Source organism: Triticum aestivum, chromosome 5B, assembly GCF_018294505.1.
Source record: "Triticum aestivum cultivar Chinese Spring chromosome 5B, IWGSC CS RefSeq v2.1, whole genome shotgun sequence".
NCBI lineage: Eukaryota > Viridiplantae > Streptophyta > Magnoliopsida > Poales > Poaceae > Triticum > Triticum aestivum.
In genome coordinates, this window is record NC_057807.1 from 673862576 (window position 1) to 673885977 (window position 23402).

General features: G+C 43.7%; 3 protein-coding genes across 3 annotated transcripts; all 3 read right to left on the reverse strand.

The window, feature by feature from the left end:
• Positions 1 to 10572: 10572 nt before the first annotated feature.
• LOC123117579 (cell number regulator 10) lies at positions 10573 to 11290 on the reverse strand. The gene is made up of 2 exons (XM_044538306.1): positions 11118 to 11290; positions 10573 to 11010 (listed from the first exon to the last, which is right to left on the reverse strand). The coding sequence occupies exons 1-2, from the start codon at positions 11221 to 11223 to the stop codon at positions 10640 to 10642; spliced, it is 477 nt and encodes a 158-aa protein (XP_044394241.1). The 5' UTR covers positions 11224 to 11290; the 3' UTR covers positions 10573 to 10639.
• A 7889-nt stretch (positions 11291 to 19179) lies between these two features.
• Positions 19180 to 20093, reverse strand: LOC123117581 (uncharacterized). The gene has a single exon (XM_044538307.1). The coding sequence runs from the start codon at positions 19966 to 19968 to the stop codon at positions 19375 to 19377; it is 594 nt and encodes a 197-aa protein (XP_044394242.1). The 5' UTR covers positions 19969 to 20093; the 3' UTR covers positions 19180 to 19374.
• A 1714-nt stretch (positions 20094 to 21807) lies between these two features.
• On the reverse strand, positions 21808 to 22681 carry LOC123117582 (uncharacterized). The gene has a single exon (XM_044538308.1). It carries the CDS (start codon positions 22599 to 22601, stop codon positions 21987 to 21989), a length of 615 nt encoding a protein of 204 aa, XP_044394243.1. The 5' UTR covers positions 22602 to 22681; the 3' UTR covers positions 21808 to 21986.
• Positions 22682 to 23402: the final 721 nt, after the last annotated feature.

Here is a 23402-nt window from a genome sequence, read left to right on the forward strand (position 1 = left end):
CGCAACCAACGCAATAAAGGGGTTGTCAATCCCTTCACGGCCACTTGCGAAAGTGAGATCTAATAAAGATAGTAAGATAAGATAAATATATTTTTGGTATTTTATAATATAGATGCAAAAAAATAAAGAGGCAAATAAAGTAGATTGAAAGCAAATATGATAAGAGATAGACCCGGGGGCCATAGGTTTCACTAGAGGCTTCTCTCAAGATAGCATAAGTATTACGGTGGGTGAACAAATTACTGTCGAGCAATTGATAGAAAAGCGAATAATTATGACGTTATCTAGGCATGATCATGTATATAGGCATCACGTCCATAACAAGTAGACCGACTACTGCCTGGATCTACTACTATTACTCCACACATCGACCGACTCCTGCGTGCATCTAGAGTATTAAGTTCATAAGAACAGAGTAACGCATTAAGCAAGATGACATGATGTAGAGGGATAAACTCATCCAATATGATATAAACCCCATCTTGTTATCCTCGATGGCAAGAATACAATACGTGTCTTGCAACCCTTTCTGTCACTGGGTAAGAACACTGCAAGATTGAACCCAAAGCTAAACACTTCTCCCATGGCAAGAAAGATCAATCTAGTAGGCCAAACCAAACTGATAATTCGAAGAGACTTGCAAAGATAACTCAATCATACATAAAAGAATTCAGAGAAGATTCAATTAATATGCATAGATAAATCTGATCGTAAACCCACAATTCATCGGATCTCGACAAACACACCACAAAAGAGATTACATCGAATAGATCTCCACAAGAGAGGGGGAGAACAGTGTATTGAGATCCAAAAAGATAGAAGAAGCCATCTAGCTAATAACTATGGACCCGTAGGTCTGTGGTAAACTACTCACAACTCATAGGAGGGGCAAGGATGTTGATGTAGAAGCCCTCCATGGTTGATTCCCCCTCTGGGAGAGTGCCGGCGAAGGCTCCAAGATGGGATCTCGCGGATATAGAAGGTTACGGCGGTGGAAATTGTGTTTCGTGGTGCTCCTGGATGTTTTCAGGGTACATAGGAATATATAGGAGGAAGAAGTACGTCGGTGGACGCCCGAGGGGCCCACGAGACAGGGGGCGTGCCCTACAGGGGGGCGGGGCGGCCCCCTATCTCGTGGGGCCCTCGGGATCTTCTTGACTTGCACTCCAAGCTCTCCGGATCACGTTCGTTCGAAAAATCACGCTCCGGAAGGTTTCATTCTGTTTGGACTCCGTTTGATATTCCTTTTCTTCGAAATACTGAAATAGGCAAAAAACAGCAATATGGGTTGGGCCTCCGGTTAGTAGGTTAGTCCCAAAAATGATATAAATGTGTAAAATAAAGCCCATAAACATCCAAAAGGGGTAATATAATAGCATGGAACAATCAAAAATTATAGATACGTTGGAGACGTATCAAGCATCCCCAAGCTTAATTCCTGCTCGTCCTCGAGTAGGTAAATGATAAAAAAGAAATTTTTGATGTGGAATGCTACCTAGCATAATTCTCAATGTAATTTTCTTCATTGTAGCATGAATGTTCAGATCCAAATGATTCAAGATAAAAGCTTATAAAACATAAAAATAATAATGCTTCAAAGCATACTAACAAATAATCATGTCCTATCAAAACAACATAGCCAAAGAAAGCTTATCCCTACAAAGTCATATAGTTAGGCCATGCTTCATTTTCATTACACAAAATACTCCCATCATGTACAACCCCGATGACGAGCCAAGCAATTGGTTCATACTTTTTACGCGCTTCAGCTTTTTCAACTCTTACGCAATACATGAGCGCAAGCCATGGACATAGCACTATGGTGGTAGATGGTGGTGGTTGTAAGGACAAAAGGTGGGAGAAGATAGTCTCACATCAACTAGGCGTATCAATGGGCTATGGAGATGCCCATCAATAGATATCAATGTGAGTGAGTAGGGATTGCCATGCAACGGATGCACTAGAGCTATAAATATATGAAAGCTGAACAAAAGAAACTAACTAGATGTGCATCCAAATTGCTTTCTCACGAAGACCTAGGGCACTTTGAGGAAGCCCATCATTGGAATATACAAGCCAAGTTCTATAATGAAAAATTCCCACTAGTATATGAAAGTGACAACATATGAGACTCTCTATCATGAAGATCATGGTGCTATTTTGAAGCACAAGTGTGGAAAAAGAGATAGTAGCAATTGTCCTTTCTCTCTTTTTCTCTCATTTTATTTCTTTTTTTCTTTTTCTTTTCCCCTTATTTTTCTTTTTCTTTCTTTTTTTTCTTCTTTCTTTTTTTTTCTTTTTTTCTTTTTGGTGGGCTTCTTTGGCCTCTTTTATATTTATAAAGTCCGAAGCCTCATCCCGACTTGTAGGGGAATCATAGTCTTCATCATCCTTTTCTCACTAGGACAATGCTCTAATAATGAAGATCATCACACTTATATGGATTTACAACTCAAGAATTACAACTCAAAGCTAGAACAAGATATGACTCTATGTGAATGCCTCCGGCGGTGTACCGGGATATGCAATGAATCAAGAGCAACATGTATGAAGATTATGAAGGTGGCCTTGCCACAAATACGATGTCAACTACATGATCATGCAAAAGAGCAATATGACAATGATGGAACGTGTCATAATAAACGGAACGGTGGAAAGTTGCATGGCAATGTATCTCGGAATGGCTATGGAAATGCCATAATAGGTAGGTATGGTGGCTGTTTTGAGGAAGGTAAATAATGGGTTCAATACCGGCGAGAGTTGCGCAGTAATAAGAAAAGCTAGCAAAGTGGAAGGATGAGTGTGCGTATGTCCATGGACTCACATTAGTCATAAAGAACTCATATACTTATTGCAAAAATCTACTTAGCCCTCGAAGCAAAGTACTACTACGCATGCCCCAAGAGGGATAGATTGCTAGGAAATAATTCCATCGCTCGTCCCCGACTGCCACTCATAAGGAAGACACTCAAAAGAGCACCTCATGCAACAAATTTGTCACACAACTTTTACCATACGTGCATGCTACGGGACTTGCCAACTTCAACAAAAGTATTTCTCAATTTCATAATTATCCACTAGCATGACCCTAACATTACTACATTTATATCTCAAAACAATTATCAAGCATCAAGTTGATCATAGCATCCAATCCTTTTTCTATGATAGTTTTTATTATACCCAACTTGGATGCTCATCATTCTAGGACCAACTTTGTAACCGTAGAAAATACCATGCTGTTCTAAAAGACTCTCAAAATAATATAAGTGAAGCATGAGAGACTAGAAATTTCTTCAAAATTAAGACACCACCGTGCTCTAAAAGATATAAGTGAAGTACTAGAGCAAAAACTATCAATCTCAAAAGATATAAGTGAAGCACATAGAGTATTCTAGCAAATTCTAATCAAATAGGCTTCTCTCAAAAGGTGTTTACAACAAGGATGATTGTGGTAAACTAAAAAGCAAAGACTAATATAATACACGATGCTCCAAGCAAAACACATATCATGTGGCGAATAAAAATATAGATCCAAGTAAAGTTACCAATGAACGAAGACGAAAGAGGTGATGCCTTCCCGGGGCATCCCCAAGCTTAGGATTTTGGCATTCTTGAATATCTTGGGGTGCCTTGGGCATCCCCAAGCTTAGGCTCTTGCCACCCTTTATTCCGTAGTCCATAAAAGCTTTACCCAAAACTTGAAAACTTCACAACAGAAAACTCAACAGGAAATCTTATAAGCTCCGTTAGTGAAAGAAAACAAAACCACCACATAAGATACTGCAAGGAACTCATTCTTTATTTATTTTGGTGTTAAACCTACTGTATTCCAACTTCCTTATGGTTTATAAACTAATTTACTAGCCATAGATGCATTGAAATAAGCAAACAACACACGAAAAACAGAATCTGTCAAAAACAGAACAGTCTGTAGCAATCTGTAACTAACGCAAACTTCTGGAACTCTAAAACACCTACCAAAATAGGAAGTACTGGAAAATTTGTTTATTGATCATAAGCAAAAAGAATCAATGCAAAATATCGTTCCTGTGATTTATTGAATTTTTTCTCGTTAGCACAAAGTTTCTGTTTTTCAGCAGAATCAAATCAACTATCATCATAGTTTATCCTATAGGTTCTACTTGGCACAAACACTAAATAAAACATAAAAACACATATAAACAGAAAGTAGAAACAAAATTTATTACTAAACAGGAACAAAAACAAAGAACATAAAGAAAATTGGGTTGCCTCCCAACTAGCGCTATCGTTTAACGCCCCTAGCTAGGGATTGAGATTTCAATGATGCTCACATGAAAGACAAGAATTGAAGCATAAAGAGAGCATCATAAAACATGTGACAAACACACTTAAGTCTAACATAATTCCTATGCATAAGCATCTTGTAAGCAAACAAATTATCAAGGCAAGCAAAAACTAGCATATGCAAGAAAGAACAAAGAGATGATAGCAATCTCAACATGAAGAGAGGTAATTTAGTAACATGAAAATTTCTACAACCATATTTTCCTCTCTCATAATAATTACATGTGGGGTCATAAGAAAATTCAACAAAATAGCTATCACATAACATATTCTCAACAGGATCCACATGCATGCAAAGTTGACACTCTTCCAAAATAGTGGGATTGATATTAACTAAAGTCATGACCTCTCCAAACCCACTTTTATCAAAAATTTCATAAGATTGAACAAAATCCAAATATATGGGATCTAAAGTTAACACTCTTCCAAACCCACTTTCAATAATATTGTAAACACTATTATCAATCTCATATTCATCATGGGGCTTAAATAATTTTTCAAGAATATAAGAAGAATCACCCCAATCATGATCATTGCAACAAGTAGTAAACATAGCAAAACTAGCATCCCCAAGCTTAGGGTTTTGCATATTATTAGCACAATTGACATCAAGATAATTTATAGTAAAATCATTGCAATCATGCTTTTCATTGAAGGAACTACCAAGTATGGGTGGAATAGCAACGATCTCATGTTTAACATAAGGAACTATAGCAAATTCATCTTCATAAATATTGGCATCATGGCCACAAGAATAGCAAGCATCATGTTCATCAAGGGATATTTCAATCAAATCATCAGAATGATTATCTATAGATTCATGCATATCATTATTTTCTTCTGAGGCACCATTCATTCTCTCAATAAATTCTTTGACATAGACATTATGAGCATAATTTTCATAGCAATATTTAAGTATGTCAAAAAAATTAGATTTGTAGATAGTAATATCATACTTTTCAAACAAAGAAGCAACTTCATAAGCACCCTTAAAAGCAACAAATTCTTCAATTTGTTCGATATCATAGTAACTATAAACACCCTTTGCATAAGAAGATAAGATTTCATTTTCATTAAACTCACATAGGTAGGGAAGGTGTTTTTTAGGGTTCTTAGAGCAACAAGTCAAATCACAAATTTCACAAAGATTCCAAGCATAACACATCAATCTGTTTATTTGATCCCGTAAGAGTCTCCCTTTTTCAGACAAACGGTGACGCACAAAATGAGCATGCTCATCTAAAGATTTCCCATCAACTAGGCTAGTTGGGGTTTCAGCACGACAGCATAAGGATCAAAGATGATCCAAGTAGAACACTTTAAGTCGATCCATATCAATAGATTTTTAGCAAGCAAAGATGCAAGCACATAGAAGGCACATGGAGACACAAGCAAACAAAAACGCAAGCGAAAGAGAGGGGAGATTGGGAAAGAGAGGGCGAATAAAACGGCAAGGGTGAAGTGGGGGAGAGGAAAACGAGAGGCAAATGGCAAATAATGTAAATGCGAGGGAGATGGGTTTATGATGGGTACTTGGTATGTCTTGACTTGAGCGAAGACCTCCCCGGCAACGGCGCCAGAAATCCTTCTTGCTACGTCTTTAGCTAGCGTTGGTTTTTCCCGAAGAGGAGAGGGTGATGCAGCAAGTGTAGCGTAAGTATTTCCCTCAGTTTTGAGAACCAAGGTATCAATCCAGTAGGAGGCTCCTCAAAAGTCCCACGCACCTACACAAATAAACTGAGAACACACAACCAACGCAATAAAGGGGTTGTCAATCCCTTCAAGGCCACTTGCGAAAGTGAGATCTAATAAAGATAGTAAGGTAAGATAAATATATTTTTGGTATTTTATAATATAGATGCAAAAAAGTAAAGAGGCAAATAAAGTAGATTGAAAGCAAATATGATAAGAGATAGACCCGGGGGCCATAGGTTTCACTAGACGCTTCTCTCAAGATAGCATAAGTATTACGGTGGGTGAACAAATTACTGTCGAGCAATTGATAGAAAAGTGAATAATTATGATGTTATCTAGGCATGATCATGTATATAGGCATCACGTCCATAACAAGTAGACCGACTCCTGCCTACATCTAATACTATTACTCCACACATCGACTGACTCCTGCCTGCATCTAGAGTATTAAGTTCATAAGAACAGAGTAACACATTAAGCAAGATGACATGATGTAGAGGGATAAACTCATGCAATATGATATAAACCCCATCTTGTTATCCTCGATGGCAACAGTACAATACATGTCTTGCAACCCTTTCTGTCACTGGGTAAGAACACCGCAAGATTGAACCCAAAGCTAAACACTTCTCCCATGGCAAGAAAGATCAATCTAGTAGGCCAAACCAAACTGATAATTCGAAGAGACTTGCAAAGATAACTCAATCATACATAAAAGAATTCAGAGAAGATTCAGTTAATATCCATAGATAAATCTGATCATAAACCCACAATTCATCGTATCTTGACAAACATACCGCAAAAAGAGATTACATCGAATAGATCTCCACAAGAGAGGGGGAGAACATTGTATTGAGATCCAAAAAGAGAGAAGAAGCCATCTAGCTAATAACTATGGACCTATAGGTCTATGGTAAACTACTCACAACTCATAGGAGGGGCAAGGATGTTGGTGTAGAAGCCCTCCGTGGTCGATTCCACTAGTAGAAAAACGGCTTTTAGTACCGGTTCGTAAGGACCTTTAGTACCGGTTCTGGAACCGGCACTAAAGAGTGGGGACTAAAGGTCCCCCCCCCCCTTTAGTACCGGTTCGACACGAACCGGGACCAAAGCCCCACCACATGGCACGAGGCGCGTCGTGGTCTGGGGGACCTTTAGTCCCGGTTGGTAAGGATTTTTTTTATTTTTATTTTTGAAATAAAGCAAAAACAGCCCGCCTAGTGGGCTGGTACGGCCTGCATATGACTAGAAACCCAATCTCTAGTTAGGCCAGGATGCAGGCCCGTACGGCCCAGTAGGCCCCACTGGGCAGAAGACTTGCAATAGGCCCACAAAGGCCTGCTTAGAGAGGAGCTCGACACGGTAGCCGTGGCGGGGCTTATAAACCGGTGTGAGCTCCTCTCAACTAGCGAGGTGGGACTAAACATTGTGCACTGCGGGTGGCAGCGCACCACCTTTAGTACCGGTTGGTGGCTCCAACCGGTATTAAAGGGGGGGGGTCTTTAGTACCGGTTGGAGCCACCAACCCGTAGTAAAGACCACCACCTTTAGTACCGGTTGGTGGCTCCAACCGGTACTAAAGACCCCACCTTTAGTACCGGTTGGAACCACCAACCCGTACTAAAGGCCACCACCTCTTTAGTACCGGTTCGTGGCACGAACCGGTACTAAAGGTTCGCCACGAACCAGTACTAATGAGCGCCGTCCGCCTGGCCGTTGGAACCGGCACTAATGGTCACATTAGTGTCGGTTCAATTGCAAACCGGGATTAATGAGTTTTACATTAGACCCTTTTTCTACTAGTGTTCCCCCTCCGGCAGAGTGCCGGTGAAGGCTCCAAGATGGGATCTCGCGGATATAGAAGGTTACGGCGGTGGAAATTGTGTTTCGTGGTGCTCCTGGATGTTTTCGGGGTACGTAGGTATATATAGGAGGAAGAAGTACGTCGGTAGACGCCCGAGGGGCCCACGAGACAGGGGGCGCGTCCTACGGGGGGGCGCCCCCTATCTCGTGGGGCCCTCGGGAGCTTCTTGACTTGCACTCCAAGCTCTCCGGATCACGTTCGTTCCAAAAATCACGCCCCCGAAGGTTTCATTCTATTTGGACTCCGTTGGATATTCCTTTTCTTCGAAATACTAAAATAGGCAAAAAAACAGCAATATGGGCTGGGCCTCCCGTTAGTAGGTTAGTCCCAAAAATGATATAAATGTGTAAAATAAAGCCCATAAACATCCAAAAGGGGTAATATAATAGCATGGAACAATCAAAAATTATAGATACGTTGGAGACGTATCAAGTGCTAGCGGGGAGCGGGAGGCGGCGGCGGAAGGATACCATCACCATGGACCACAGAAGATGCGCCCGGAGCAGACGGGGGAGGACGCCGCTGCCCAGCCATCGAAGGAGAAGAGCCAGGCCCGAAATGCGGCCCCGAGCGAGAAGCCGAGCCAGCCATAAACGAGTGGGGAGGAGGCCAAGGCGGAGGGACCGTCCCCCTGGCCGGAGCGGGGCGCGGCGCCGATGAAGAAGAGCCACCACCAGCCGAAGCAGCAGCAACCTCCCACGGATCCGGCCCCGACCCCGACCCAGCACCAAATCCAGGGAGCAGCGTCCCAGATCTGGCCATGGAGTGGCCCGACCCCGCCTCCCACTCCTCCCACTCGCCGTGAGGCTCGCGCGCCGCCCGCTCAGATTCGAGCTTCGACCGCAGCTCCGCCTCATAGGCCAGATCCGCATCATTGCGCGGTGAAACTTCACGGGCCCGCTTGCTCCCCGACAGGGCCTCGGAGGACGACGCCCTAGACTTGTCCATGGCGATCACTTCGGCGAAGGAGAGGAGGAGAGGAGGTGGGGAAGAGGTGGATCTGGAGAAATGGTGAATGGGTCAATGCGCCCTGCGGATATCAGCGGCGGAGGCCGAATACCCTAGGAAGGGGGGAAATGCACCATGGCGCACCCATATATAGCCACGGCAGGCCAGGTCAGACTGGGCCAAAAGGGCCGGAACTGGAGAGCGGGCCAAGGGGGGAAGGACGAGGAGCAGTGGCCACTACCAACTGCCCCGGGCCCATAGACGGAAGGGGGGAAGAGACAAGGGACGACAAAGCTGGTGGGCCGGACGGCCCAGACCGAGCCAAACCAGGAGCCACCAAGCCCACAGGCCCACCAAGGCCCTTAGCGCCCGCAGAGCAACCTGGATCTAGGGTTAGGCCACCACCCGCCTCCGCACACGACGGCGCACCCGCCGCCACCGGCGCCGGCCCTGACCGGAGAAGAGGAGGGCGAATAGGACCACCGCCCGGAGAAGCCACCTCGCCCAAATCAGGCACCACAGCGGAAGGGGGAAGACCAAGGAGACCACGATCCGGAGAGGGGGCCAGCCCCATACCCACCACGCGTCGGCGCCTACCAACTCGTGACCACCCCGACGACCCAAAAGGCACCGACACCGGCCTGCCCCGGCCGCCTGGAGCAAATTTCCGGACGCGGCCCACCGCAGGACCGGAAGGCACCAGCGACACAACCACCGCCGGTCTTCGAATCAGAGGCCGACTCCTCCGAGTCGCCCAGCGCCCAAAAACGCGAGCCAAGGAAGGGCGCCGACGCCGAGGGGGGCAGCGCCAGAACTAACGCACGCCCGGAGCAGGGAGCGCTGGCCCGCCCCGCAGACAGCAGGGGGGCGACGGGGAAGAGGGAGGGTCGGGGGAAGCATGGCCAGCGGCAAGGGGAGGGGAGGAGGGGGACAGGGGGAGGGGGACAGGGGGGAGGAGGGAGAGGAGAGACAACCATCATAACTCTCACCGGTCATTAATTGGGCCACCTACATGGCATACAGAAGGGGTTTGAGGAGACCGTCTATAGATGCTCTTATATACCATAAACAACAAGTTTAATATGTTCAACAATAAGATCATTAATAAGATTAGGTATCCATGATTTGACTTTGAAAGGTAAAAGTGTTGAAAATAGTAATATCTATTATCTATTTCTATATAAAAGGATCCAAAGTAGTAGATCCAACAACTCTCAGTCATCAAACAGTGTCAATCAAACCACATATATTGCTTCAATGGCATGTGCTCAACATGACTATGCAATTAATAACTTAGCAAATATGGGCGATCCATGTAATTAACGCGTAATTGGTATCCTACTCCGCAATCAATTTTCTGCCTGACATCTATGTGCAATGAACTTTATGCCTGATATGAACGGGTATTACACGTACACATTTCCTAGTAATTAACAAAGGCACTATACGCATTTTGATATTTTTGGCTAACAAAGCTGGTAAAAATCTTTTTTGGCCCGGTAAAAGTACGGTGATCCCGTCGTTTGCTCGATTTTATTTGTACAAATGTACAAAATGATGAATAAATACAAATATAGAGTACAATGAACAAAATGCATCATGGCATTACTCCTGCCCGCTTGCTCCTCCTCCCACAACTCATCACATCACCATGTACAATACAACAACATACTCCTTCACCGCACCACATGCATTCGGAACTTAACAAAGCTACAAGTACGTACTATAGTTTGCAATAATTTACCAAGCACCAGCAACACTCGATCGATCGATCATCCATTCACACGTACGGCAGAGTTTGACGAGCTAGCGGCCCATCTCCTGCATGCCGGGCGGGTTGACGCCGCCAGCACCGGTGCCGCCGTTGCCGCGCTCAAGGTTGAGGTGCCAGCCGATGTCGGGGTCGTATCCACGGGCCTTGAGCTCCTTGTACTGCTGGATGAGGCCGCAGGGCTCGCAGCAAAAGTGGACGCAGCAGTCGCAGCAGGGATCGTCCGGGAGCGCGTACTGGGCGCGCATCTTGGACCTGTACGTGCAGGAGTAGATCCAGTGGCACCCCGTGAGCGACCCCAGCAACGCGTACAGCGCGCCGCTGGTGCCGCACGACGTCGAGCCCCTGTCCACGATCTCCGCCACCTTCCCGAACGTGATGCAAGGGCACCAGCACGTCAGGCAACCTGCACAAATCATATGTGTTAGACATGCATTCATGGCGATTGAGACATGGAGATGAGTTGGAGGAAGAAAATTGGCATGAGAGGTAGGGTATATTATATGCGCGTACATAGGCCGCAGTCGTCGAAGCAGTCGAAGAGGCCGGACGACCAGGCGGCTGGTGCGGGGGCACCGCCGATGGGGACGCCGGTGACCGGCTGCGCGGCGGGCTTCATCTCGACAACGGCCGGTGAACTAGAAAGATGTGATGAGCTCTTTGTGTTCTATCGATGTAGCTAGCTGTTGTTCTGTGCCGGGAATGAGCGCCATGGGGTGCTTATATATAGGTCGTGGCTACTGGCTAGCAGGCTAGGAAGGGTACCACAGTCCTGTAATCATCCAATGTTGTTTCGCAAATTCATCCGCGTTTGATTGGTTATAAGCACAAGGAAAATTAGCCTCAAGTCAAGGCGGCGTTCCCTTGACCCGAATGAGCCGTACGTCCATACTTTATACAGGAGTGTACGTCGTTGAAGGTGACAGACAGCTGCCGCGAAGCTCACACCGTAGAGCGCTGCAAAAGTCCATATCGCTCGAGACTTTTTCCTACCCTAGCCGCCACCGCCACCAAGGCGCGACTAGGGAGGCGATCTCTTTCCTCCGATCTTCACCGGCCGGGGCGCTGGTCCCCTCTCCCTTCGGCTGCTCCGGCGGCAGGAGGGAGGGGGGACCCCGTTCCTTCGCTCTGTAGTTAGGTTTTGGATTTGTAGGTCGTGGTGCGTTGTTGAGGTGGTGGAAGCGGCGCCCGGACGAATAAATCTGCCTCAACTTCACTCTCACACCGGCGGTGCCCTTCATGGCGGCGTCTCGGAGTTGATGGCATCGTGTATCTGCCAATCCCACAGATAGGTAGCGTTAGGGTTCATGGATGGTGTTGGCGAGGCGGCGGCGGCGACTCCATCAGGTGTGTCTCTCCTTCTGCTCTGTCCCCGTTGCTGTGGCGTTGTCTCCAACGTCATGGTGGAGCAGGGAGGTTTTGTCGTTCAGGAGTACGCGCAGGCGGTTGTCTGTGCAAGTGACAGCTGGAAGATGGAGTTTCTTGTGCTGGGTCTGTGGTCGAAGGCTGGCAGTTCTGATTTCCTCCTCCGACGTAGTCGTCATGCGGGGGTGTTAGTTCTGAAGTTCGATGGCGTGTCCGGGGACATGTTGCCCCGGTCTGATTCTTTCAATGGCTATGGTTTTGCTTCTGGCAAACTACTTTGGACGCCCGTAAAGCTGTTGATCAGCGATGGAGCCGCGTCGAGCTTGGGTGAAGAGGTGATCTGTCTTTTTACACTTTGATGGCTGCTTCGGTGGTGTCGAAGGAAAAGGGCAGGCGCTGGTATTTTACATAGGATTTTCCTATTTTTTCAGTCATTTATGGCCGGTGCTTACGTGCCTTGTAACATGATCTTTATTCTATATAAATGAGACACGTATTACCATGCAAAAAAAGAAGAAGCTCACACCGTAGACTTGTAATCTGTCTGATCTGATCTGATCATTTCTTCAGCGTGTGGTAACAGGTGCTATATACTCCACTAATAGCACGGTCAATTGACTTTTTTTTCATCCGAACAATACTTCGCCGTGTACGTGTTTGTGTAACTTTATTCTTTTTTTTTCTATCTGCTCGAGAGAGAAATAACATGCATAATTACCAAACTACAGCAGATGTAACTGTTTTGTTTAAATAAAGTTTGGCCGGAGATGAGGTGGACTAAGCCTGAGCCAAGGTATGTCAAACTAAATGTGGATGCAGCAGCACCCTCTGTTGATGATGGTATGGGTGCTACTGCAGCTATTATACGGGACGAAAAAGATAATTTCCTTGCTGCCTAATGCAAATTTATAGATTATGCGGGTGTGTGATCACAACCGAAGCACTAGCAATGAGAGATTGGAGTTTGCAAATTCCCTTGGTATTAATCGCCTTGAGGTAGAATCAGATTCTTCACAAGCAATTGACTTTTGCACCCGGCAAACACAATGGTGGGACGAAGCTTCAGCACTATTTGCAAAGTGTGTGGATTTAGCTTCGATGATTGGAAAGGTCATGCTTAAGCATTGTTCTAGAACTGCTAATGAAGCGGCTCATGTGCTAGCAAATCATAATTATTGTAATAAGAACTCTTTTACTTAGCTAGACGAGCCGCCTGATTTTGTTATCAGAATGCTCACGAACAATGTAACCCTATTTAAGTTTGAATAAAGCTTAGCCATGATGGCATTCCCTAAATAAAAGTTTGGTCAAGGTGCATGCTTGTTTTCTTCCTCAATTAATAGTTTGCTTTAACTCCTTTCTTTACAGAAAACTATCGATCTATTCTTCAAACATCATGAAAGTACAAAGAGCATGAGAAGTATTAAAAATGAAATTCATATCCGTAGATCACCTAAGGACGACTACACACGCCGGAGCTAGCTGAAGGCACGTCCCCATCATCGCCCCTTTCTCACAGGAGCCGAACAAACCTTGTTGTAATGGACAATCAGAAAGTCGCCATGCTAAGACTCCTAAGGGCCAGTGCCAGAAAAACAATTCAAGGACGCGTCAAAATATTGACGCATCAGAAGCATAGATAGAAGGGCCCAAGATGGGCGAAGTTTTGCTACAAGCCACGGCTTACACAGCCAAAAGTGTCCACATGCGGATCACTCACCACTGTCCAACCTATCTACCGAACAAGGGAGAGAAGCCAGCTCCCGAAGCAAGCCGGCAGCCCTCCAATCCAGAACAACGATCATCACCGCCGAAGAGAAACATAGATAAGAAATATCCAATCCATAAACACAAGAACAGGGACGAACAAAGACGGGTCCATCTGGATCCACCGAAGACAAACACCGACAGAATCCCGCAAAATCCGGCGGAGACACACCTCTACACGCCCAGTGACGTGCGAGGCACCGTCGTGTTAGGGGCTAGGCAGGGTGAAATATATTTCATCAAGATGTCGCCGTTGTCTCAACTTCCTAAGCGGGACACAAACCCTAAACAGATTTAAAAACATCTAAAACCGAAGTTGGAGCCCTTCCACTGACAAGGCCCGGGATTTATCACGCCTTCATGGCCCTAAGCACGGGAGAGGAGGCAGATCGACGACGACACATATGGAAGGTGGGAAATCCCAAGATGCGTAGGACTCTCTTGTGGGGAGTAGCTAGGACTCTCTTGTGGGGAGTAGCTAGGACTCTCTTGTGGGGAGGAGAAAACCGTTTAGAGGTACTAACTCCCCATATGATTGTGCTTTAAGCCGGCCTCTCACTCTCGCATACGTCTCAGCTATCATCTAATCTAATTGTCTGTTGTGCAAACTTCCAAGCCAGATGTACGTACCTACGCACAATGTATTGTTTCCTGGCAGATCAATCGTTGAGTTTGTCCCTAAACTTTGGCATCTACAGCTTGCAGTTGGGCCAGTTGCACAATAAATATTAGTGCTAATCTTGAAAAGAGTTTAATCAACATACGTATCCTGAGACTAGTCACAATGAGAGTATTATAGCTTGTAGTATCATGCATGTTAACTAGGCATTTTTGTTGAGGTGTCACACAATTAAATGAGAAGATGAAGGATTGAGTATCATGATATGGTACCGTATCATATTACATGATGTATTAGTACATGCCATGCATGACAATAAATGATGCCGATATGAAAACAATCTATGATGTTATGCATTGTGGAGGTAGTATCATACACTAATATATGATACTTCCCAGACCAACATGATGGAAGATTCTTCCAATGCTTTTATCATAGCACACTTTCATAGGTAATAATCTAATTTAGGATCCTATTTAATAATGAAAGTGAGAGCAACCTATATTAATCTAGATACAAGATACAAAGCATAGTGCCGAAACCAAGACATCTCATAGTTTTTCTCTGGAAAAAGACATCAAATAAGGGTCCTTTTGGATATACACAAATATATACTGCACTGATCCTATATCTAAATATCTAACATCTATTCACGGGAGTGCACTTAAAACTTTTTAGTACCTTCTAGTTATTGCTGTTTAGATATAGCAGTCATCAGCGCACTATATATTTCTGACCTGTGGATTAGAGTACCTTAATTCCCGACGAGGATTAGAGTACCTTTCAGTTGTGTAAGTGCCAATCCAGGTTAATCAAGTGGTTATGTAGGTTTGTTTGAGCACATTCATGCTCAATGTGGCAATCTTATGTATAACTATGCACTAACTTATGTTAATTGTGTTTCAAATAGTTTTTGACAAGACTAGTGTGTGCAAATTTGTGTTTGGGAGTTAAATTTTGGAAGAGGACAAATTTGGGTGCTAAAAAGGTTAACTTATCAAAATTTGAAGAGGAGGTACTAAATTGTTTGAACTTCTTAAAATTAGTGTAGTTAAATTTGGAGAGGCGATTGAGGTGTTTTTCAGGTTGAGGAGTTTTTTTTAGAGGGAAGAGGTTGAGGGGTTAAGATTGAGAGAAGAGCTAAAACTGCTCTTAATTTATTTTTGAATGCTAATAAAATGCTCTTAGTTAGATGGGGAGACGACGTACTCACCAAATATAATGTGCAGAATACATGGCGTCATCGATTGCGTAGTTTCATTGCTGATACAGACTGTACACATGCACGACATCGATGGATCAGTGTACATTGCGCCGGTCAACTTGGAGAGAGATGCAGTTTCTCTCCTCTTTCCCCTGCGTCAGGTCAGCGAGTAGCTGCATGCAGAGCAACTGAGCAAGCAACCCGACGGTCATGGCGTGGCCTCGTCTGTCCTGTCTGCATCCACCGGTCGTACTTACCGATGCCGCCGTGTCAGCCGGCCGTACCTACCCGATGTCGTCTCAAACTGTGGTACGTACTCCTCAAAATAGCACTGGCGCAAGAAAAGGGAACGGCGACAAGTTATGTTTGGAACATGTCGATGGCGACGAGGCAAAGCTGCAAGGGGAAGGAGCGTAGATATAAAACCCGTTCGATTTGGCTAATGCGTTTCGAAGCCGAGCTCCACAGAGACAGAATTTTTTGAAAAATTCAAACTTTCAGTTTTAAAAAATTCTTTGAAACGGGATTTTTTTTTGAAGAACCATGACTATTTCTTAAAATTCTCAAATATTTTTTAAACCAAGAACATTTGTCGAATTTTATGACCAAAAATAAAAACACGGACACTGTTTTAAATTCTAAACAGTTACAGAAAGTACAGTATATTTTTGGAAATTCCAGAACATTTTTAAAACGTGGTCATTTTTTTGAATGTGTGCGAAGAAATTGAAAATGGGAACATTTTTCAAAAATGTGAACAATTTTTGAATCAAATAAACATACTTTGAGAACTGTGAATGTTATTTAAATTGTAAAGCATTTTAACAACAAGAAAATCCTTTAAATTTGTAACGAAAATTATACACGAATATTTAATAAAATTATTGCAAAATATGAACAATTTTTAAATTCTTGCACATTTTGAGCAAACGCGATCATTTTTAAAAATTTATGAGATTTTATTTGAAGATGGGAACATTTTCAAAAAATGTGAAATATTTTTTTAAAGAAACATCTTCTAAAATTCCCGAACTTTTAAAATTTAGGAATATATTCTGAAAACATGAACATTTTATGAAATTTTGAACAACTTTAAAAAACTGCAAGAGTTTTTTGAAATTTCCAAAAATAAATTTGAAAATAGAAAAGAAAGAGGGAATAAAAAACAGAAACACAAAGAAAAAAGTGATAAAAGAAAAAGTTAAAATGAAAGAAAATCAGGAAAACCAAGAAACCGGTTCAGAACCTTTAAGAAGGTTTCAAAAACCAGTCGGCTGGTACTATGCAATACACTCGGAAGTGGGCTTACACACGGCGGGGGCTCTGACAAAGGTGCGGCGTGCCGCTACGCCTTTCGCTTATATATATAAGGTATAGCAAGGTGCGTTTCTTTGATTTTTTTCATCCGTTCACCGCTAAAAGACTTTTTGTTTTTATCTGAGGTGGTACTAAACTCTCATACTCCGTCTGTTAGCAAAGGAAAAACGATTTGTGGAGAATTTCGTACGTGAGCTGCGCGCCCTATGGCCCAGTAAAGTCAGCCACTTTTTTCCTGCCCACGCAGCAATAAAGAATCATATTTTTGCTCAATACGGCATATAAAGTATAATTAGTTTGATGCCAACATTTGGCATTGCCAATATTTGGCAAGCCAACATTTGGCAAAAACAAAAGTTGCCAAATGTTGGCAACTTTTTGTGTGGTTGGTAAGAAAAGTTGGTAGCCAATCAGTCACTAGCCGACATTTGGTATTTGCCAAATATTGGCATGCCAACTTTTGTAATCCAACAAATCATGCTCATAGTTTCAGCTATGTACAGGGCGACCAAGACACGGCGACCCATTTTTGTTTGTGTTCTGTTTCAAATTTCCTTTTGTTGTTTCTTTCTCTTTTCATTTCCTGTTTCTTTTTATTTTGCCATTGCAAATATATTTAAAAAAATCTGAAATTCCACAATTTTCAAAAGAGTTTGCAGTTTTAAATTTTATTCTCAATTTCGTAAAAAGTTACGAATTACAAAAATGTGTTCCTATTTTAAAAAATGTTTCGATTTTTTGTCTTGCCAAAATATGTTCAAATTTTAAAAACATTCCTGTTTTTAATAAAATGTTCGTATTTTGCACAAAAATTCAAGATTTAAACAAATGCATCTAAAAAATGTTCCAAATTCGAGAAATATTGTTGTTTTAAATATAGGTTTAAAAATTTAGAAGAATGTTTGCATTAAAGAAACACATTTTCTAAAATTCTTCTGCATGTTTAGCATATGTTCCCATTTTAAAAAATTGTTCACAACGTAAAAATATTCACATTTTTAAAAGAATGTTCAGGTATTTAAGAAATGTATGCGAATTTCAGGAAATGTTCTGTTCAAATTTTTTGTTCTTGCTTTGTCCAAAAATGTATGTAATTTTTAAAAATCTGTTCAAAATTTGGAAAATTGTTCATGTTGCCAAGTTTATTTGGTAGTTCATGTTATGAATTCCAAAATGTCGTTCCTATTTAAAAAATGTTTGTAATTATGAAATTTGATCATTCTGTTTTTTTCAGAATTTTAAAAATTATTCCCATTTTTTGAAAAATGTTTGTGTTTTTCCAAATTTGTGCAAGATTTAAAAATGTTGCAAATTTGAAAAATATTCTTGTTTTAGTGATATGTTTAAAAATGGAAAATAATTTTTGCATTAAAAGACACATTTTCTAAATTTCTTCCATATGTTCAAAACATGTTCCCGTCTCCAAAAATTGTTCACAACTTCAAAAAAATCGTATTTTAATAAAACGTTCGTGCTTTTAAGAAATGTTTGTGAATTTCAACAAATGTTCCGTTCAAATTTTTCGTTCTTCTTTTTTTGAAATGTATGGAATTTTAAAAAAATTGTAATTTGGAAAATTGTTCGGGTTGCCCAGTATATTTGGCATTTCATAGTTATTAGTTTTTGAGAAGTTCAAAAAAAAGTTTCGAATCTGACGTTGCATTAGATTCTTTAATATTAACGCTAACCATTGGATAGTAGAACGCATTTGTTTGAGTGGCTAGGAACATGTGGTCGGGTCTTTGAGGTCGTGAGTTCGATCACTCCCACACTGGGCCTGCTCCGCATCCAACGCATCAAACTAAGTCGGCTTGTTTAGAATAAGGGACATCATAAATTATTGACAGTGGTAGCTTCCAGTCGTCAATAAAAGAGAATATGCCGGTCAATTATAGTTGAAACAACTTATGGGCACGCGCCAATATAAAAAGAATATATTGATTTCGCTCTAATTAAAGGGTGCCATGTTGAACTAGAGAATACGGACATGTTGGGGTCTTGATCCATTCTTATATTAAGCTAGAGGCATGTAATTTTATCCTTCCGTTGCAACGCACGGGCATGTGTCCTAGTTTCTCCTAAATTGAAATATGTAAATACTCGTGTAAGCCAATTAAAATATTCATTTTGAGAACCGGCTTGTAGACGACTGGGGGCTCCTTGCCGAAAATTCTACCACAAACACGTTCGGTATGTAACACGTCCTTTTTCTATCTAATAAAAAACAGAGATCCCGGGAAAATAAAGTTGTATGCGTTAATAAAATATCCCAAATGGACAAGCACTAAACAATATCTCAACAATGACAAAAGGAGATCACAAAGCTAATAAATGATGTAAAGTAAAAGAAGCACAGATCAAGATGAACATATAGCTACCATAGAAAAGCTTGTCGATCAGAAAAAAAGAACATCAAGAAGTACGTTACTCTGCGTCGAAAAAAACTACGTTACTGCAACACGTGCGAATGGGTATTAGTATTATTTCTCGCGGCGAGTTCAGGACGGGCCGGGCGCCGGCGCCGGCGCGGCGCTCCCGTCGGCCCGCTTGATGAGGGCGGTGACGGCCCCCATGACCTTCTCGAACTCGTTGCCTTTCGGTAGCAGCCCGGTCTTGACGGGCGCCGTGAGGCCATCCCGGCACTGGTCGCAGTTCCACGTCAGCCCGTCCTTCTCGGCGGTCTCCACGTAGTCGCGCGCGTCATTGAACTTGGCGTCGTCGATGGCGGTGACGCCGCCCTTGCCCCTGTCGACGTCGAGGTGGGAGACGGCCTCCTCCACGTCGGCGACGCACGAGTCCATGCACTGCCACTGCGGGCTCTTGATGGTGACCAGGTTCAGCTGGGTGCGCGCGGCCGTGCCCTCCGCGGCCCCGATCTTGGCAGCGGCGCGGATGCCCAGCTCCGCCAGCCCGCGCGCGTCCACCGTCCTGCTCTCCGGGATGCCCGCCAGGAAGGCCGCGCAGAACTGCTGGTCTGGCGCCTTGGCGCAGGCGTCCTTGACGGAGTTGTCGGCGGCGCCGACGAGGACGGCGCCGGAGAGGAGGAGGAGGGATAAGAGGTTGACACTAGGCGTGTTGCAACGCGCCGCCATGGCCGTGGTCGATCGGTGAACTCGCTCCGGCCTGAGGCTCGATTTGTCTTGGGAGTGGTGACGAGAGCTGCATGTACGTACGTATGTGCATGTGCCCGCTCGGTGCGCGTGGTCAGGAGTGTTTTATGAGCGAGCGGTGGCTGAGTTTTGAGAGCAATGCGCGGACTATGGATTATCAGCACTCCTAATATTAGTAAAGAATTGTATATACCAGTACTTCCTCTGTTCCTAAATATTTGTCTTTTTAGAGATTTCAACAAGTGACTACATGCAGAGCAAAATGAGTGGATCTACACTCTAAAATATGTCTATATACATCCGTATGTGATAGTCCATTTGAAATCTCTAAAAAGACAAATATTTGGAAACGAAGGGAGTACTATATAGCATAAAAGTATTTGCAAACGAATGCAATCATATTATTTCTGCATGTTCAGTACATGCATAGTGTAATTTTACACATACTAGTGGTCAAATTTTAAAGAGCCTATCTATGTCTAAGTGGATTAAGGTTATGAATCTCATTTGATTTAGAAAACCATAGCTTCAGTTTAGGAAAGATCCCAACTTGCACCTGCTCTAGTCGGATCCGGCTTGCCTGCTCCCTCTCCATGCTCCCATCCGTGATCCCACTTCATCCTATGGCGGTCTTTTTTTTCTTTTGTCTTTCTAATCTAATCATCTCCCCCCTGATTTTAAGGGGGTGGGGCCGCGTCTTATTTTGTTCCAATCAAATCAAGCCATGTATGCGGGAGCACGGATGGGAACACACGAGGGAAGCAGGCAAGTCTCGTCCGCTCTAGTCTCTCTTTTTTTCTAAAAAAGTGCACTTTCCAAATTTGAATGAGACTTGAGAAAACTATACTTAGATTGTTAGGTTACTTGCGGTGGAACCAACCCTCAGGATTCAAGTCATAGACTTGGCATTGGTGGTCGCATTTTTCTGTATATATTTCAGGCCTCCCGGCGATGTGTGTTCAGTGGGAGGAGACGTCTCCGTTGACTACGAAGGTGTTTGTGGCGAGTTCGTCAATCTCAAAATGATGTGTCGACTCAGCCTCTCGGAGATGCTCATATGGGTAGGGGGCGTGCGTGCGTTCATAAGGATGAGTGTATGCGCGTATGCATGAGTGTCTGCGTCTGTACTGTGTTGAAAAAAAAAACCTAGTTAAGAGCACCAAGTACATAACAATGATATAGTAGTTTAAACATTGGATTATTGTTCAAAAGTACTCCTCTGATAAAAAATATATGTTGTTTTTGGATATAATTGGAGAAGTTTTTTGTTTTTTGGGGAAACTTAAGAATATCGAGCAAATACGAAAACAACCTACGAAAGCAAGTATTTCCTTAGAACCATATTTTTCTAGCTGCACCCAGCATATCCAAAAATTTACGGTCCAAGCTTGAAATTGATTATGAAATTAACTAAAATTGTAATATTTCTAAGCATAAGGAGTAATGATAATGCTGACGGATCACTTTTAAATATTTACAATGGTATCTAAGTTCATTTTCTATGATGTACTCCCGCTGAAATTTTCTATGCTGACGGCTCTTGTATTTCTTTACGGTGGGAGTAACAAACAATCTTCTTTTCGTCCTGGTTTCACTTATAAACTAGATCGATCTCATTTTTAAACAAAAGTTTTTTTTGTTTTGTCCATGCTACAATCAAACAAGCATTGGTGCAAATTTATTCTTGTTGAATTTAGTGTTGGTCATGTGACATGTCCTTCTGCGGAAATATTAAATACAGACGATGTTGGGCGAGTAAGTGAATTCTCTTGTAACAATATTATGTACTCGAAACACACGTCAAGAAAGACCGAGATAAGCTATTCGCCAACCAGTTTAATTTATTGATAAGAGACATTTTTGCAGAATAAAACAAGTACTACGTACAATTATATTAGCTATATGTATATATAGCTAATATGTAACACTCGAAGTGAGTGCGTACATATATATATGCTCATCATGAATGGTGTATCGGTAGTGTGAATTATGCATCTAGCTCATGGCAGAATAGCGGGTTTCGGCAGCACCGGCGAGGCGCCCCCGTCGGCGAGCTTGATGAGCTGGCGGGTAACGTTCATCATCCTCTCGAATTCGAGGTTCTTGCGGAGCAGCTCGGTCCTGACCGGGCTGGGCGGCGTGTCCCGGCAGGTCTCGTCGCAGGACCAGGTGTCCTGCTCGGAGAGGTCGATGTACTGGCGGACCTGGTCGAACTGGGCGTCGTTGACGCCGCCCAGGGCGTCGTCCAGGTGCGACAGCGCGTCCTCGATGTCCTCGGCGCACTCGTCCAGGCACTGCCACGTCGGGTTGTCGTTGACCAGATCCAGCTCGCGGCGCGCGTAGGCCCCCACCAAGCCGCCGAGCTTGGCGGTGACCCTCATGGAGATCTCCGCCAGCCCGCGCGCGTCCGCCGTCTTGCTGTCCGGCTCGGGCCCGAGGAAGGAGTTGCAGGTGATCGGGCCATCCGTCTTGGCGCAGGACGCCTTGAGGTCCACGACGGGGCCTTTGGGGCGGACACCGAGTTGGGAGGCGGAGGGGGAGGCGGAGGCGAGGAAGAGGAGGACGAGGAGGGAGAAGACGTGGGAGCCGCTCGTGCTGCTGCGGCGCGTGGCCATGGTCGACGTACGAGTACGATCCACTCCAGCCGGCCGGGAGGTGGTCTCCGATCGATCGATCGATCACGAGAATGGGAGTCGGACGTGGGTGAGTATATACGCGCGCGCGCGACCAGAGGCTGGCTGGCTGCATGCTCTATACATGCCGCTCGTTCAGGGCGTGTGTGGTCGGGAGTGTGTCGTGGGTCGCTGCTCTATACATGCCGCTCGTTTGAAAGCGGCTATTTCTGGCGTGCACCTGCGCAAACATACGTGTACACTATCATGTTTACACACACCCAAGATACCGCATGCACTATGTTCCACGCCTAATTTGATCGTGACATCGAGGGCTAGGTGTGTATGTGCGATCTCAAGAGTTTTATTTTTCTTTATCATTTTTGACAATGATGGTTGTTTTCACTAGGAGTACAGACGAAGGTTTATTTACACTTAACAACAGTGGACAAAGCCGCAAAAGCAGGAATCGAAAAGGAGGAGGAAACACATCACGACGGGCACTCCTTGTGCAAGGTCATGAGTACAATTTACCTAAACCCAATTGCTAAGTCTCAGTCGACCGAGATTTCGTTATGTCTCAGTCGATGCTATATTCTTTTGATCTTGCATGGAAATTCATACAAAAAAATTATTTTCAGTTTTTTTTCATTTCTTTTTATATACTATATCACTTGATTGAGACTTGGTTAAGTCTCAGTCGACTGAGACCTAGACACACCCCACCCAAAAAGGCTTTTGCCTTGCTTTATATATAAAACAACAACAAACACATCGATCGACACAAACCACAACACAACACAC